At 42.0% G+C, this 15636-nt stretch overlaps 1 protein-coding gene across 1 annotated transcript in view; it reads left to right on the top strand.

The window, feature by feature from the left end:
- stab1 (stabilin 1) overlaps window positions 1–15636 on the top strand; it is a 259880-nt gene that overhangs the window by 83800 nt on the left and 160444 nt on the right. The window contains exons 16-20 of the mRNA XM_055647479.1: window positions 664–717; window positions 1203–1283; window positions 1812–1970; window positions 2787–2849; window positions 5496–5591. Coding sequence (XP_055503454.1) covers window positions 664–717; window positions 1203–1283; window positions 1812–1970; window positions 2787–2849; window positions 5496–5591 — 453 coding nt within the window. The remainder of the gene's footprint in view (window positions 1–663; window positions 718–1202; window positions 1284–1811; window positions 1971–2786; window positions 2850–5495; window positions 5592–15636) is intronic.

Here is a 15636-nt window from a genome sequence, read left to right on the forward strand (position 1 = left end):
GAAATATTCCATTCCATACAAATACCATAGCTTCACAGATTCACCATCGGAGCAAGCTTGATTTGGAATATCTTTGATTAGATTAATGTGAAGAACTTTAGAATGATGGACAAACTTCCATGTCCGTCATTTTTAGTGGAATACACCAGCATTTGTTTGAGCTGCAAATTGGTAGTAAAAACTATCACAGAACTACACCACATAACAAAGGACTACACCACACATATATATATATACTCTATATACACACACACACACACACACACACACACACACACACACACACACACACACACACACACACACACACACACACACACACACACACACACACACGCACGTACAAGTGCACACCCACTTGAAAGCCTTCTCAAATATTATACTTAAGAAAAATGTTATTTTTTTCCACGTGGATCCTATGAAGAATTACATGCTGGGTTGTGGATACAAAGCTGACTTTTGTAGATTGGGAACAGTGCAGAAAAGGGAAAGCAAAAATCAATATTAATCATTGCGAGATAAACGAGAATCTCAAAATTCATTTGTTTTTATAATTGTAAAGCAAAACTAAGTAAATACTCTGTGGAATTCAGTTAATTACTGTATTTCCCATCTCATCAGCTCTTCCCTGTAAACTGTATATTTTTGTTTTCTTATAATAAGGGCCGGCCAAAACTTCAAGAGCTAGTGAAACATCATATCTTTTCATCAGGCAATGTAAGTGACATTCTTCTGTAATATTTAGATGGAGGTATTAAAAGAGAAGGTCAAGTAATGGATAATTGAGTTTGAGGTTGGTGGGGTATGTGTTAAAATGGGAGTCTACTATAACCTTTGAATTGTTCTCTCCCGTGGAGAAATTCTGTTACCTCTGGCTGACTGAAACTGAACACTGCTGGAACTAAGGAGTTGGTGGGTGTAGGAACAGCAGATGCTGGTTAACACTGAAGATAGACACAAAATGGGGCTGGGTTTAATGCTTGTAGGCTCAACTGCTGCTGATCTGCAAGTTACATTAGATAAGGGGCACTAACAACTGTCAGGACATGTGCAGTGTGATGCAAAAAAGGGGAAAGTTAACAAATAAACTCAGATGATACAGATATTATTGTAAATAACTGGGCTCGGACTCTCAGCTTTGTTATCATGAGATGTGGTGATTTCAAAAGGACTTTCCATAACTTGTCATTTTTAATTTCCAGCTGCCAGTTGATAGGTTGTCAACCATGTCTCGAATTATGACAAAAGCCAACCAGATAATATCCATTAATGTCACAGCCAATGTAAGTACAACATATGGGCAGAGATGTACCCACAGATAGAGATTAAAAGGAAAGACTCAAGCTGAGAGATACATGCATTTCAAACAATGTAATGCAAGAATTGAAAATTTGACCTGACTATTATGATGTATCAACAACATTAATATTGAATCCACTCACAACACAGACTGGGTTAGTGAATCTACTCACAACACTGAATCTGTGAATCCATTCCTATCACAGACAGTCAGTGAATCCATTCCCCACCAGACAGGTTCCTTCAATATCCAAATAAAAGAGATTTCAAGTTATTATTCTATATCCCAAGAGCCATGTCAAATATTATTTCTGGAACTAAGCACCTATTGGGAAACTTTTTGAAATTAAAAGCATATGAATGTGAAACGACCTTTGCTTAATAAAATTCTTGTAAAATTACAGCCAATCATTTGTTGTAACACTATTCTTTGAGCAGAACCCTAAATCATTGTTGTGTAAAGCCATGCTAGATCTAGATGGAATTGATTGAATGAGTTTCTCTTTTCACAGGGTCGGATTTTGTTGGGGGATACAGGGGTCCCTGTACATAAAAGGGATATTGTTGCTTCCAATGGCATCATTCACACCTTGGATGGCATCCTTATTCCTTCGTCAATAATCCCCATCTTGCCGAAAAGATGTGATGAAATCCAGCATCGTATCATAACGGTGAAGATATTTAGCATTATAACGGCAATGTTAACTAGACCATTTTATACTGTATTGTCTCAATTTTTACATTTGAGTACTTTCAAGTTAAGGAGAATTTATTTCTGATGAATGTTGCTAGGCTTGCTAGTAATAACCATATCCCACAGATATGGTAGTTGAGGCCAGTTCATTGGCTATATTTAAGAGGGAGTTAGATGGGGCCCTTGTGGCTAAAGGGATCAGGGGGTATGGAGAGAAGGCAGGTACAGGATACTGAGTTGGATGATCAGCCATGATCATATTGAATGGCGGTGCAGGCACGAAGGGCCAAATGGCCTACTCCTGCACCTATTTTCTATGTTTCTTTTTCTATAAATTAATGATTAAATAACATTTCTGTAGGGGGGGGGGGGAATTATTTTCTCGGTGTGATGTCCAATAGTTTTCAGAAAAGCACGGAGTATGTGACCCATGGGATTGATTTTGGGTCTCCATTTTGGATAGGATGCTGAATAAGAGAATCAAATTATAATAATCTTCATTTTAAGAAAACTTAAATCTGCAACTTTGAACCAAACTATCATTCTCAAGGCCTGAATGCTGCGGTTGCCATCTGGCAGCTGTTGGCCCATTGGCTCATGACAGAGGCTAGAAGCATTGCAAAGACTGGCCACAACAAGCGTTAGTTCCAGAAGGTTCCACCAGCCGGGCACAGTTGGTTCAGAGGCTGCAAATGCCATGTTGTTTCCTAGAGTTTCTGCTTCAGTACAAGATCTGCATTTTAACCATGGTCACCAGGTAATGTGATTGCTTTGTATCTTGTCTGTTCCTCAGGCCCCCTGTGGACATTGCTCTTTGGTGCAGAATGGTCGCTGCCCGGGTGGAAGCACACCAATGGTAAATGTGAACATTTTGATTTCTCTGGCATCCGAACCCGTCTGGAATAACAGCAGCAGATGAGTTACAACTGTACTTTAATTGAGTCATCCCTCGGAGTAAATCATAAACCACAAGTGAAACTCAAGTACTTTGAGCCTTGACGTCAAGTTTTATCCTTAAGCTCCCTGATGCCTTTTCCTTAAAAAAACAGACTAAATTGATGACTTGATTGCCTTAGTTAACAATTTGTTGTAAGACTTTTGTCGGCACACGTTATTGACTGCATTGTTAGCCGCTGTTTAGATGTGTGGGTCATGGAATCACATAGCAGCGGGAGGAGGTCATTTGGCCGCTTGGTGAATACTTGAGGGGAAAGTCCAGTTTGTTCTTTGCAAACTTTTCCCGTTAGAGAGATATGAATATGTGTGCTTTTTAAAATGCTCTGATAATTCTGAGCCAGATTTTATTTGGCCAGTTTTCCACTTATCTTAGTTCTAGGACATGTCGATTGACTCAGTAGTGATCAGGACTATGCAATCATTCCCCTCCCCATCTGGGGGACCAGTTCTGGCATCTTCACCACTGCTCTGGCAGGAGGTCAGTTCAAAACATTCCAGGTCAGGAATAGAATTCATGCTCATGTTTTTAATGTCAAATGGGCAAATCCTCATGAGCACTGTTTTTATACATGTTGTTGCATCATATGCGTTGACATTTGGAGTCAAACCTAACCGACTGCGTGTTGGCTTCCCGTGTCTTTATAAACAGCAGCAGTTATACCATCTGAGTCTCATCGAGAAGCCAAAATACCATGGTTGGGGTTGGGGAGCTTGAGCTGGGGGTACAATCAGTAATTGTGGGAGCGCAGTGGGCAGGTGCTATAGACCTGCACGGGAAGGTAGACGCTCCCGCCCCCACTAGTTTCGGGCAGATGGGGCTCGTCAGCCTGGGAAGGCGGTCCCATCTAGGAGAGGGAAAACTCTGATTTAAAACCTCCACTGCCTTGTGGCCATAACCAGTCATGGAAAAGGCTCCAGGAGTGAACCTCAAGTAAATCCGGAGTCAGGGCCCCTAAGGTCACAACCTCATCGTTGTCTACAACCTCGCTCTGGCAGCTCCTGCAACGGCGCTGGTGCCAAACTGTAACGACCCTGCTGTTCCTTTGGATCGATCAGCGACGTGGAGAGGGGGGACGTGCTGCATGGGCAACAGCCTGTCCTCCATATGACATTGATCGCCCAGGCTTGCATCCGACCAGGATGCATCACCCATGGTCAGTCATGACCGAGAGGGGCCTACAGTGCAAGGGGTGGCCATGTTGGGACACAGAACGTCTCATCATGGAGGGGGTAATGGAATAAGGGGGAAGAATCAATGTGAGGAGAGGGGGGAGTGGTATTGTTCTTATCATGGTTTATTATTGTCACCTTTATTAAATTGTCTGATGTTACTGCATGATATGAAGGTTAGAGAAGTAAATTAATCTAGTTTAGTTTATTGTCAGGTACACCGAGGTGCAGTGAAAAGTTTTTGTTGTGTGCTAACCAGTCAGTGGAAAGACAATACATGATTATCATTGAGTCATCCTCAGCGTACACATACAGTACATGATAAAGGGGAATAATGGGAATAACTAATCTAAATAAAGATATTTTGGGAATATTGGCTGCAAATTGTGCTCATTGTCCAGTGCATCGTTCTCATGAAGGCACTGATGGTAAATGTAAATCAGCATCTGATAACCCGTGCACATTTTTTAAGTTATTGACCAAAGGTAAGTTTCTCTCCCAGTAATGTGAAATTCCTTTGGCCATTTTAACAATCAATAGCCAAGGGAAGAATTTGATATGAATGTACTTACAATGCACATCATTGTTTCAAGCCATATAGATGCGGAGGGAAATGAAGAAATGCAAAAACGCACTCATAAATCCCACAAATGGAATTCAAAACTAAAAGGCTCAAAGTACTGGACTAACTCTGCAGGCAGCATCCCAAAGAACATGGGTTGGGATCCTTCTTCAGACTGGTTGTAGAGGGGTGGGTGAAGAAACCTAGAGGGGAGGCAGTACGAAGTGTGGCAGGTAATAGGTGAACACAGGCGAGGGGACAACAGCTGCAGAACTTGATGCTTGGTGCTGTGAGGCCCGTGGAGCGGGGCCTTACAGCACCGCCCCGCGCGGCTTGGAATGGCCGCGGGACTCTGCGAGCGCACGCCGGGGGCTCTAACATCAAGACCCGGTGTGCGACCTCGCACCACCTGGCGTGGCTTTAATGGCCGCGGGACAATCGCCATCGCCAGCCGAGGGCTTTGACTTTGACTCTGACATCGGGGGGGGAAGAGTGCAGTGGAGAGATAAGTTTGTTTGGCCTTCCATCACAGCGATGTGATGGATGTTTATGTAAATTATGTTGTGTCTTGGGTCTATTTGTTTGTAATGTATGGCTGCAGAAACGGCATTTCGTTTGGACCTCAAGGGGTCCAAATGACAATTAAATTGAATCTTGAATCTTGAATCTTGATATACTGGGACTTTGTGACCTTACATGGGGATTGAATTTCTTCTCTCAGATTTAAATATTACGCCATTTCTGTGTCTGCAATATTTGTGTGTCATTGTGGGAGCTCATATTTTATTCACGGTAAACATTCTGTATCTACAGGAATCGCACGAAGATTGTTTTTATCACACTTCAATAGGAGAGATTACCTTTAGCAGCAGCTCTGGCTGTGCAAGGCACTGTAACCTAACTCTTGTTGTAAGTATTTCAAGTTGTGTCGAATCCAAAGAGATGCACAGCTTATGAACTGCATATTATTCACCTGCCTTTGTGTCTTTCAAATTGTAATATTTGATGATTTAGAATGGAACAAATGTCTAAACAACATTTTAAAATGCCTTGAACGAAATAGCATTAATGTTGCTAAATGATAACCTCAGGGTATTATGCTGACAAAAGTAAGTGTAATGTTTCATATTTGTTGGGGCTTGGAGTATTGTAAATGGGTTTGGAACAATGTTGTGAGGCGTTACAATTCTTTACGAGGATGTTGCCAGGACTCAAGGGCTTGAGCTGGAGGGAGTGGTTTAGCAAGCTAAGACTATTCCTGGGAGTGCAGGAGGCTGTGGGCTGATCCTATAGAAATGTACAACACCGTGAGGGGGATAGATCAGGTAAACGCAGCAGAGTAGGGGAATCATAGTAGAGTACTCTTGCCCAGAGTAGGGGAATAATATACCAGAGGAAGGTAGACAGAAATGCTGGAGAAACTCAGCGGGTGCAGCTGCATCTATGGAGCAAAGGAAATAGGCAACGTTTCGAGCCAAAACCCTTCTTCAGACCAGAGGACATAGGTTTGTGGTGAGGGCAGAAAAATGTAATAGGAACCTGAAGGGTAACCTTTTTACACAAAAGGTGGTGGGTGTATGGAGTGAGCTGCTGGAGGCGGTGGTTGAGGCAGGGACTATCGCAAAGTTTAAGAAACATTTAATCAGGTACATAGGATAGATTTAGAGGGAATCACAAAGTAGGCTAAGAAACAGTTTGGGAATTGGGTACACGTTGGGCTGATGGGGCCTATTTCTATAGATTTAGCATGGAAGATATGGGCCCGCCAAGGAACGTAGGGGCGATACAGTGTGGTAACGGTGAAATCGACAGAAGGTGGAGCTGTGGTACGTGCTTTGTCTGGTGTGGGCACTTTATTATTTTACCGTGGATGTTTCGTTAGCTTTAGAAATGTTTGAATGCTGCACTGACTGGCTGACATTTTAAATTTCGTTGTACATGGCCCATGTTACAATGACAATAAAGAAACTATTCTATTCTATTCTATTCTTAAGGAAGTTAATGTCCGTCCTGTGTTGCCTTTTATTGGTGGGTGAGGTGCTGTATAAGACAACACCACTTTTGCTGCTGGGCAAAGTTTTTATTTCATGAATGATCAGTTGTAGCTAAATAAAGGCCAAAGAATGGCTGCTTGAAATTATCAGCATTTTTATTTCCAAAAACATTGTAGAATCACACAATACACAGGACTGAAGGAGACCACTAGACCTGGTGATTCTGGCCAAATTGGAGGCGCCAGGACACGAAAATTGAATAAAGGCTTCTGGGTTGCTGGGCAATTTTGTCAATGTGCCTTCTGCAGAAATGGGACAAGCTGCAGAATGGTGCCAGCTTGTCTAGAGCCTAGATAAGAGTTGCAGGGAAAGAATGGGATTGCTGCAGATTCTTACAACTAGGTGTAAATTGCATGAAATGGATTGGGTGAAGGCAAACAATTACACAATGTAAATATTGTTGCAAAGCTTTATTTTGTTAGATGTTGATTGGATTAAGTGTTGAGCCTTGTCTGGATTTATTGAATATCTGGAGAAATGTTGCTCTGTTTGCTTCCTTCCAGAAGCTCCGTTTGAATACATTGTATTGGTTACAGTATTATTGGGTTAGGGGACTGTCAATCATGTACTGTGTTAATCGGTATCTGTTATTGGACTGTAAAGAGACCACCACCATATGGTTCGGGCCCTCAAGGTTCGGGGATCTATAAAAAATAGTTCCCACGAGGTCCTGTGTCGATCTTCTGGATGAACGCTTGGGACTGCGTGACCTTTTGGAGTGTCTCTGCTTGCACGAGGCTTGGAGGGCTTGCACTCCTTTGGGTTTGGGGCCCATAAAATACGGGCGAGGAATGGCTCAAAAACTTGGTCGTAGTTTGCAGACTGCAGCTGCTTAACGAGAGCCAAACACGCAACCTGTCCCAGATTTTGTATCCAATTGGTCGGTTATTGCAAACAAGTCTGGTTCACGTGCTAAGCAGTAAAGCATTTGACATGTCGTTGCTGTGAGCGCTGATTGGAAAGGTGCGTTCCGAAAATCGGCATCGACTGCCAGCGTGCAGAGGCTAGGCGCTGACACCCGGAGCCAAGCATGTGTAAAGGAAGTCCTTTTGAATAGGTAAAACCAAGATTGGTTAGAGGCCACGCCTGTGCGAAGATGTCTTGCTTATTTATTTTTCTGTACAGCACTTTGGTCGGCTTTGGTTGTTTTTTAAAGTGCTTAACAAATAAAGTTATTATTATTATTATCTGAATCCCTCCCTGAAGTGACGGATGAGGAATCTCGTAAAGGCACTGGGCTCGGTGGCTAGAGTATAGATTGGCTGGGAATACTCTAGTCCATTCGAGATTTCATTGCGCAATTTAATTGGAATTCGAGAGCCCGCGTATGTGGAGGGATACGCACCAAAACTAGTTGGTCCGAGAAAGAGTCTAGATTTGCAGAATCACATTTCCAAATACAGAATTTCACATTGAAGTTCTGCCCGTACGGTAGAATTCAAATTCTGTGTAAATAGAACTTTGTGCATGTTTGAGATCGATTTCGAATAGCGGCTGATCAACAGTGAATAGTAACCCTCTGATCGATTGTTGATTAGTACCTGATAGCGAAGAGTAACCGAGAGACGGGAACCTGGTTTACTTGGTGAAAAGTACCCCGATGTGAGGTACCCCTAATTCTGTAGAACTTAGAGAGGAGGGATAGAGGTCCCCCTGCAGAAGTTCAGTCTTAGCAGGGTAACAAAGTAACATTTAGGAGGAAAAGTAGTCCATTTAAGAAGTAGTACCCCTCAGCAAAGAGTACCCTAGGAAGGGGAAAAGCTTCAGTATCAGAGGGAGAGGTTCACTGATTGATAACAGTGCGACGTGGCATTGAGATCGAGTGATTGTAAACTGTGCGTTACGTGTTAAATTATTATTGTAAATTGTAAAAATCCAGCATCGCCTTTTTTAGCATCTTTATCGGATCTGAATTGTATCAATATTTTGTGTATGTAAAAATATTTAGAGTGTGTTCAGATTTAAAGTGTGTTAAGATTGCGGACCGCTACTTGTATTGTGTGTGTGTGTGTGTGTGCTTAAGGATAATTGAAGTAAAAGTGCATTTGAATTGAATATTTGTATTTGTTTAAATGGGGATTGTAGTATTGTTAGAATCTGATTTGTGGTGGTTTGATCAGGGTTCATATTCTTTCGATCACTGTGTCGGGGGAGGAGTCGTTCCGTTGATCGAATATGCCATGAGGAGGAATTATTAGAGCGTGATTTGTTGTCATAATAAGTGGATGCTTGTAGTTTATATTGGGTGTGTCTTGGTTTACTTTTAATCGGGGGGAATAATTTCTTGTTTGATTATAGTTTTACTTGCATGGTTTGGGTTTGTTTGTTTGTGTGAACTTAAAGTGTTTTGAGTGGGAGAGATTGCTGCTTGGGAGAGATTGCTACTAAAAATTAGCCTTAGTTTGGGAAACCGGAGATTCTTTGTTGGAAGGCTGAGAGTTGAATGAAGTGATTGTGATCTAGCTGATAAGAAAGTTGAGAGCGATTGAATAAGAGCGATTGAGTCGAATGATTTAATAGGAGCGATTGAGTGGGTGATTGAATAACGGTTGGGAAAGATTGAAGGAACAATTGTGTGAGAGGTATGAATCTGCCAGACGTTAGTCATTGCGTGGGAGCGATTTTAGTGGCATTGGAGTCTGAAAGGAAGGAGCAAGTGTTGAATAGGTGTGAGTGCTTTGAATCTTATCTGAATTGTGTCTATTGTACAGGAGGATGGGGAATGTAGCGGAGAAGGGCCTAACAAATATTCCTGAAAGTCCGATAAGAATATTTTGTGAAACAATTCCGCATGAAGCAGAGAGATTAAGAAAATTATCGGGAAAATTAAATAGAGTTTTGAGGAACGAACTTTGGCCGATAGGTGGGCTAAAATCTATAGTAGGAAGAACCTACATAGAGACAATTGTTAGACGATATGGAAACAGTGAAGAAGAGAACGGGCTTATTGAAATATGGAGAATGTTCTTCACTGAAAGGAAAGGAAATAAAGAAGTCGTTATGCTTTCTAATTTAAGAATGGCAGCGTTCAGGTTAGGGATTAGAATGGAGAAAGAAAGAACTTGTCCTTCTCTAGACATTCCGGAAAGGGGAAAAGAAGATAGTGGAAGGCAGCAGGAGAGAACATCAGCTTTTAAAAGAGAAATGACTGAGATGGCTCTTAAAGGGGAGGTGCCGACTAAAATCAAACATTAAATTTAGTCAGAGTGCCGCGGTTAGCGTGGATCTCGAAGGGAGAGAAGCCCAATGTATACAAGGGTGGGCAGACTTTTTCGGAACAGTCACAGCATTCTTCTCAGCACTCTCGTGTTCTTAGTTCAGAGACGCCATGCGCAGCTTGTGAACAGGGCGTCAGGAGGAGTCAGCGGTATCTTCGTCTCCACCCACTAAATTCAAATCCAAAGTTAGAAAATCGGCAAAGGGCTCTCTAGCTCCGATGATTGGTTCACCAGCAGAGGATAGTGTGGGGGATCAAGGAATTAGAAAGAAGGTTCTGCAGGTGGGTGTCAAAATTAATTGGGAAATCAAGTGGGAAAGTGATAGCATCCTTCTTAAAGTACAGAGATTCCGGTAGCAGAACGGGCAGCTTTTCTGAGGGTGAGACAGCAGGAGGATATGAAGTGGCTGATCCTGACATCGATAACATTATAAGATCAGAGCAAATTCCCGACGATATGGGAATAGAGCGTATTCCCCGTAGGCAATTCCCTAGTAGGAAGATGCCTACTCTGCCTTTAGAATTAGATCCCGCAGTAGGTGTAAATGATCCCCGGGCCACAGACGTCCACATTTCAATGCAACCTGGTTCAATGGCAAATAAATCCTTCCAGAGACCCGTACTAAGAATCCAGAAACGGGAAGTAACTTTGAAGGACGATAAGGAAGAGGAGGAGGAACTTAAAGAGTGGATAGGCATGCCATTCCAAGAGCTGGCTTTCCCTCGGTTTGATTGGAGAGGGTATAGAGCTGTTAGACTTGATCAATGTTACAACTGTGGGGAATCAAGACATTGGAGCTGATCTTGCCCTGTGAGGGAATACTGAGAAGGAAGGGGGCAAAGAAGAGGGCTATGGGTTTAAGAAGTCAGTGGATCCCTAGAGGGTACAGGGACACATGGGACCTCAAAGGTAGAGGAAGAGGACACTGGCCAGAAGATCAGGGGGCAGGGACATTCTGGCAGACAAATCCATTCCGGTAGCCCTGATCTGCCAGCCAATACAAAGTATGAAATCTGAGGACATCCTCACATGGCCCCAAAATAATAATAAATTATACGAACAAGAAAGAACATCGCCCCTTCCGAATCCCAGGAAGAGAGTCACAAAGAACCTAATTGGGATCGAGAAACCTCACTAAAAGCAAGGATTACGAAAAGGGAAACTTAGTAACTGGTAGCAACGAGAATAAGAACTAAAGAGAACTGAACTGGCACTAGGGAGAGAAGAAATGAACTTATTGTGCAGGAGTAGGGATAGGAGTTGTTAAACCACTGTGAATATGATCAATAACTTGTTATTAAGTTTATGCCTCCAGGACAGTATAATCGACAACATGCTTCCATGTGGGGAGTGAGGTAAAGAGTATGTGGACCCTTGAGAACGGGCGGAAGACACAGCTCGGGTAAGGTAGCTCCCCAGAAACAGAGACCAACAACAAGGAGGAAATGATACTGTCCTGCCCCTTTAAGACACATCTGGGAAGGCCAACAGATAGAGAAGGCCGCTCCTCAGTATCCCTACTACTTTGAAACTAACATTAACTTTAACATCATCTAGCTTTTGACACCAGTGAAGGAAAAGGAAAATAACACCATCCAACCGTTTCTAAAAGATACAGATAATTTATGACAACTATTGGGGCAAGTTCTAATTTGAAAAATTGAATTTGAATTTGAAAATAGACACTCCTCTGTGGTTTGGGGCAGAACATCTACTTTGCGCTTAAGTTATAGTTATTAGAAATAAATTGATAACATTTTGAATTCGGTCTCTAAATTGTATGGTGATGAATTGGGGGGACTTTAAAGTTTGAGATTTGGAACTGACTTGTGAGATTTGGCTTAGGAGTAGAGGTTTGATTGTTAATTGGGTATTGTTATTGTCTCATCCCCAGACAGGCAGCCTAAGATGGGAAGGATTATTCAGAGAACATCAGGAAAGGATGGCACTTGGGAAGATCTGGTAACATGGAAGAATTATTCAGGGAACATGAGAGTTGGAATTGGAACTAGTAAAAAAAAAGGAACTGTGAACAGCAAGACTTCCCTTTAAGAGACCAAAGTTAGCATACTAAAACGTTACTCAGTGGTAAAAGGAAATTAGTTATGAGAAAGAACCCCTATGGACTGAGAGCTGAGCCAACATACTAAGGAAGAAGTACTGGAGGAGAAGTCTATTGAATTAGAAGGAGGAATAAAGAAATGGGTGTTGAGATATCAGAGTCGATGTATTTGACTGGTGGATCTAAATTGTTTGACCTTTGATAGTAAAGCGGCTTCTATTATTAAGGTGGAAAGAAATTCTCCCTAGATTCGGCATTCTTAATTGGCTTTATGATAAAATTGACAACATATGAAACTTGACTGATTAAATTTGAACAGCTGGGAATTCCACAGGAATTGGAATGGAATCGTGTTATCGACCACACAGCCGTGGAATGAGAAGGGTGAGAGGGACCCTTAAACTTAAAATATTAAATTGAAGGCTGAGACTGAATTTGGTTGAATTGAAACATTCTTTATGGTTTGCTTTAACTAAGAGTCATGCCTGTAGGGAAATCTGGACTGAACCCAGCAGAAATTTATATGAGAAACCATCATCAGATATACATTAAATAACATTGTGTGAATACGGAGAGGGCTGATTAGTGTTGATCCTAGGATAGTAAAGAGTTTATTATAGAACAGAATAGTAATAGGAATACAGTGATAGAGCAGAGTATAGTAGATAGACAGAACAGAGTTACAGAGGAATGTATGGGAGAGCATTAGTACAAACTTGCTTTGTCCAAAGTTTTTCAGGAGATAGGTTTGACTATGGAAAGGGATGGAAGAATGGGCAACACAAAAACTCGGGATGTGTAGACTCATCAGACAGAAATTGTGAAGCTACACCCATGAAAACTCGGGAATCTTGATAAGATTCTGGGAAGAAACATCATCGTCTTGTTGTTGTAAATAGATGGAGAATGAAATAGTCACACATATGTATATCTGGTTATCTGATTATCTGATTATTTTGTTATCTGAAGTGATGGTTTATCATATTTGATAAAAGGAAGGAACGTTGATTCTGGCCAAATTGCAGATGCCAGGACACGAAAATTGAGTAAAGGCTTCTGGGCTGCTAGGCCATTTGGTTAATTTAAATGTGCCATGCAGAAATTGGACAAGCCTAGATAAAAGTTGCAGGAGAAGAATGGGACAGCTGCAGATGTTTACAATTGGGTATAAATTGCATGAAACGGATTGGGTAAATGCAAACCAGACATACACATTGTAAATATTGTTGCAACGCTTTACTTTGCTAGATGTTGATTGGATTAAGTGTTGAGCCTTGCCTGCGTTTCTTGGATATCTGGGCAAATGTTGCTATGTTTGCTTCCTCCCAGAAGCTCCGTTTGAATAGATTGTATTGGATACTGTATTGTTGGGTTAGGGAAATGTCTATCATGTACTGTGTGAATCGATTTCTGTTATTGGACTGTAAAGAGACCACCCCCATATGGTTCGGCCCCTCAAGGTTCGGGGTCCTATAAAAGGTGGCTCCCGCGAGGTCCTGTGTCGATCTTCTGGGAGAACGCTTGGGACTGCGTGACCTTTTGGAGGGTCTCTGCTTGCACGAGGCTAGGAGGGCTTGGACAAGCAGATACAAAGATCGAACCCATGGTGGTTAGGTTTAGTAGTGGGGAACTGTTTTTGTGTTTTTCCAAAATAATGTTTAGATGCACAAGTGCTTGATTCAGTATCTTATTGACGGAAACTAGACTGGGGGGAAGCTTAGAACGAGGTATTTACAGTCCCATCAGGTTTGTGCCAGCTTTCCTCCTGCGATTACCCACTCTCTTCACGTCTCCTTCACCTTTCTGTCCTTTTATATCCTTGATTTTCAAATGATATTCTGCTATCTTTTCAAATGAAGCTTTCGTATCAATAGGCAGGTTGTAAGACATCCCAAATTCAATTTGCCATGGGGATCCTTGTGGGCAAATGTAGTTGAGGTAATGTGAGGTGTGAGCGTAGCTCCCTGGTCACTCATTGCAGTGCACCTGATTTATTCATGGACAATTTCACGGCTAAAACATAGGCCACTCTTCCAGCATGCGCCTCCCCCACTTTAATTGTATATTTATTTACATTAGGCCCCTCGCCCGAACTTTGAACTGGTGGTGAGGGACTGTCCACAGCGTGTTACTTGCCCAGTTGAGATGGGTGCTTCTGGGATGCTGGGGTGTAAGCTGTTGAAGCAAGCTACCTAAAGGTAGGTAGATATTGGTGTTTGCATTGAAAAGCAAAACATTGCAGATGCTGGAAATCTAAAATAGAAAGAGAGAATGCTGGAAACACTCAGCAGGTCAGTCTGCATCTCTACTGCCTGATAAGGCCTCGAGCTGAGTATTTCTAGCAATTCTGTCTCTGCAGACGCTGCCTGCCTTGCTGAGTACTTCCAGCATGTTTTGTTTTAATCTTTTTTTTTTTTTTTTGGCAACTGCTGATAAACAATGCGGCAATTTGTCCCATGTTTTTTGCAGAGAAAATCTCTTCCCCCCCCCCCCACCAATTTGGAGGATTATTGGTGCTATCGTTCTTAGTTTAGTTTAGAGGTGCAGCGCAGAAACAGGCCCTTCAGCACCTGGGGGAAACCCAAGGGGTCACGGGGAGAGCGTACAAACTCCATTCAAGCAGGAACTGGAATTGGACCTGGAATTGGAATCAGGACCTAGAATTGGAATCATAGAAATGTTATAGAGCAGAAGGAAGTCACTTGGTCCATTGAGTCAATTGACATAATGGCACCCGAGCCATTGTCCATATCTGCAGCACACCCTGAGCTCCAGAACCCAAGTTTCTACACATACACCTGGTTTCTACACATACACCTGGTTTCTACACATACACCTACACAAGACGCTGGCTTTGTCTCTTCTATTTACATTTTCCTTCACTTTTTCTCCTTAAACGCTCTCCTATATTTTCCATTGTATATCTCGGTATTCATTAAAGCTTCCACTTTTTTTCCAAAACTCTATTTAATCTCCATTTAATTAAAGATTGTTCTTATAATAGTTTTGGTGGTTTACTTTAGATGACTCATCTTGTGTATGGGGCTATTTTCTGCCCCAGAACATATGCCATTGGCATGGTGATCCAGAGCCACCCCTTCAACTTCTGTCCAAACATCAATTGATACGACTGGTGTCCATCTCCTCACCTGCCTGGCACACAACACTAACAATAATTCTGACATGATCCAATCCGAACTTTGCATTTCATTTCTTGTGTATCCTTTACAAAGTCTCCAGTCCTTTCTTTCCAATTTGATTGATTCCAAATAACATAGGAATATTGGCAATACAGGCACAATCAGAGTGTGTGAGTTGGAAACACCAAAATCCATGTAAAGGGGCAGGTTAAAAACTGCTGTTAAAAGTCCATACTTAGGTCGTCTTTCGCTAGAAGGTTATTCGATATTCCTCAGGTGGAGGCTGATGGAGCAGTTGGAGAACATTAAGTTTCTAACCTAATTATATCCATTTTACATTTTGCCATTGATATAGAATGGCCACACATATTGAATGGCCATTTTGTGCCTTTTGTGATTAATCACACCATGCAGGAAAAAGCAGCTTGTGTGTCTGGCCTGCTATCAACCATCCCAGAGCACCCTTCATGCTCTCTATAC

This window comes from Leucoraja erinacea, chromosome 16 (assembly GCF_028641065.1).
Source record: "Leucoraja erinacea ecotype New England chromosome 16, Leri_hhj_1, whole genome shotgun sequence".
NCBI lineage: Eukaryota > Metazoa > Chordata > Chondrichthyes > Rajiformes > Rajidae > Leucoraja > Leucoraja erinaceus.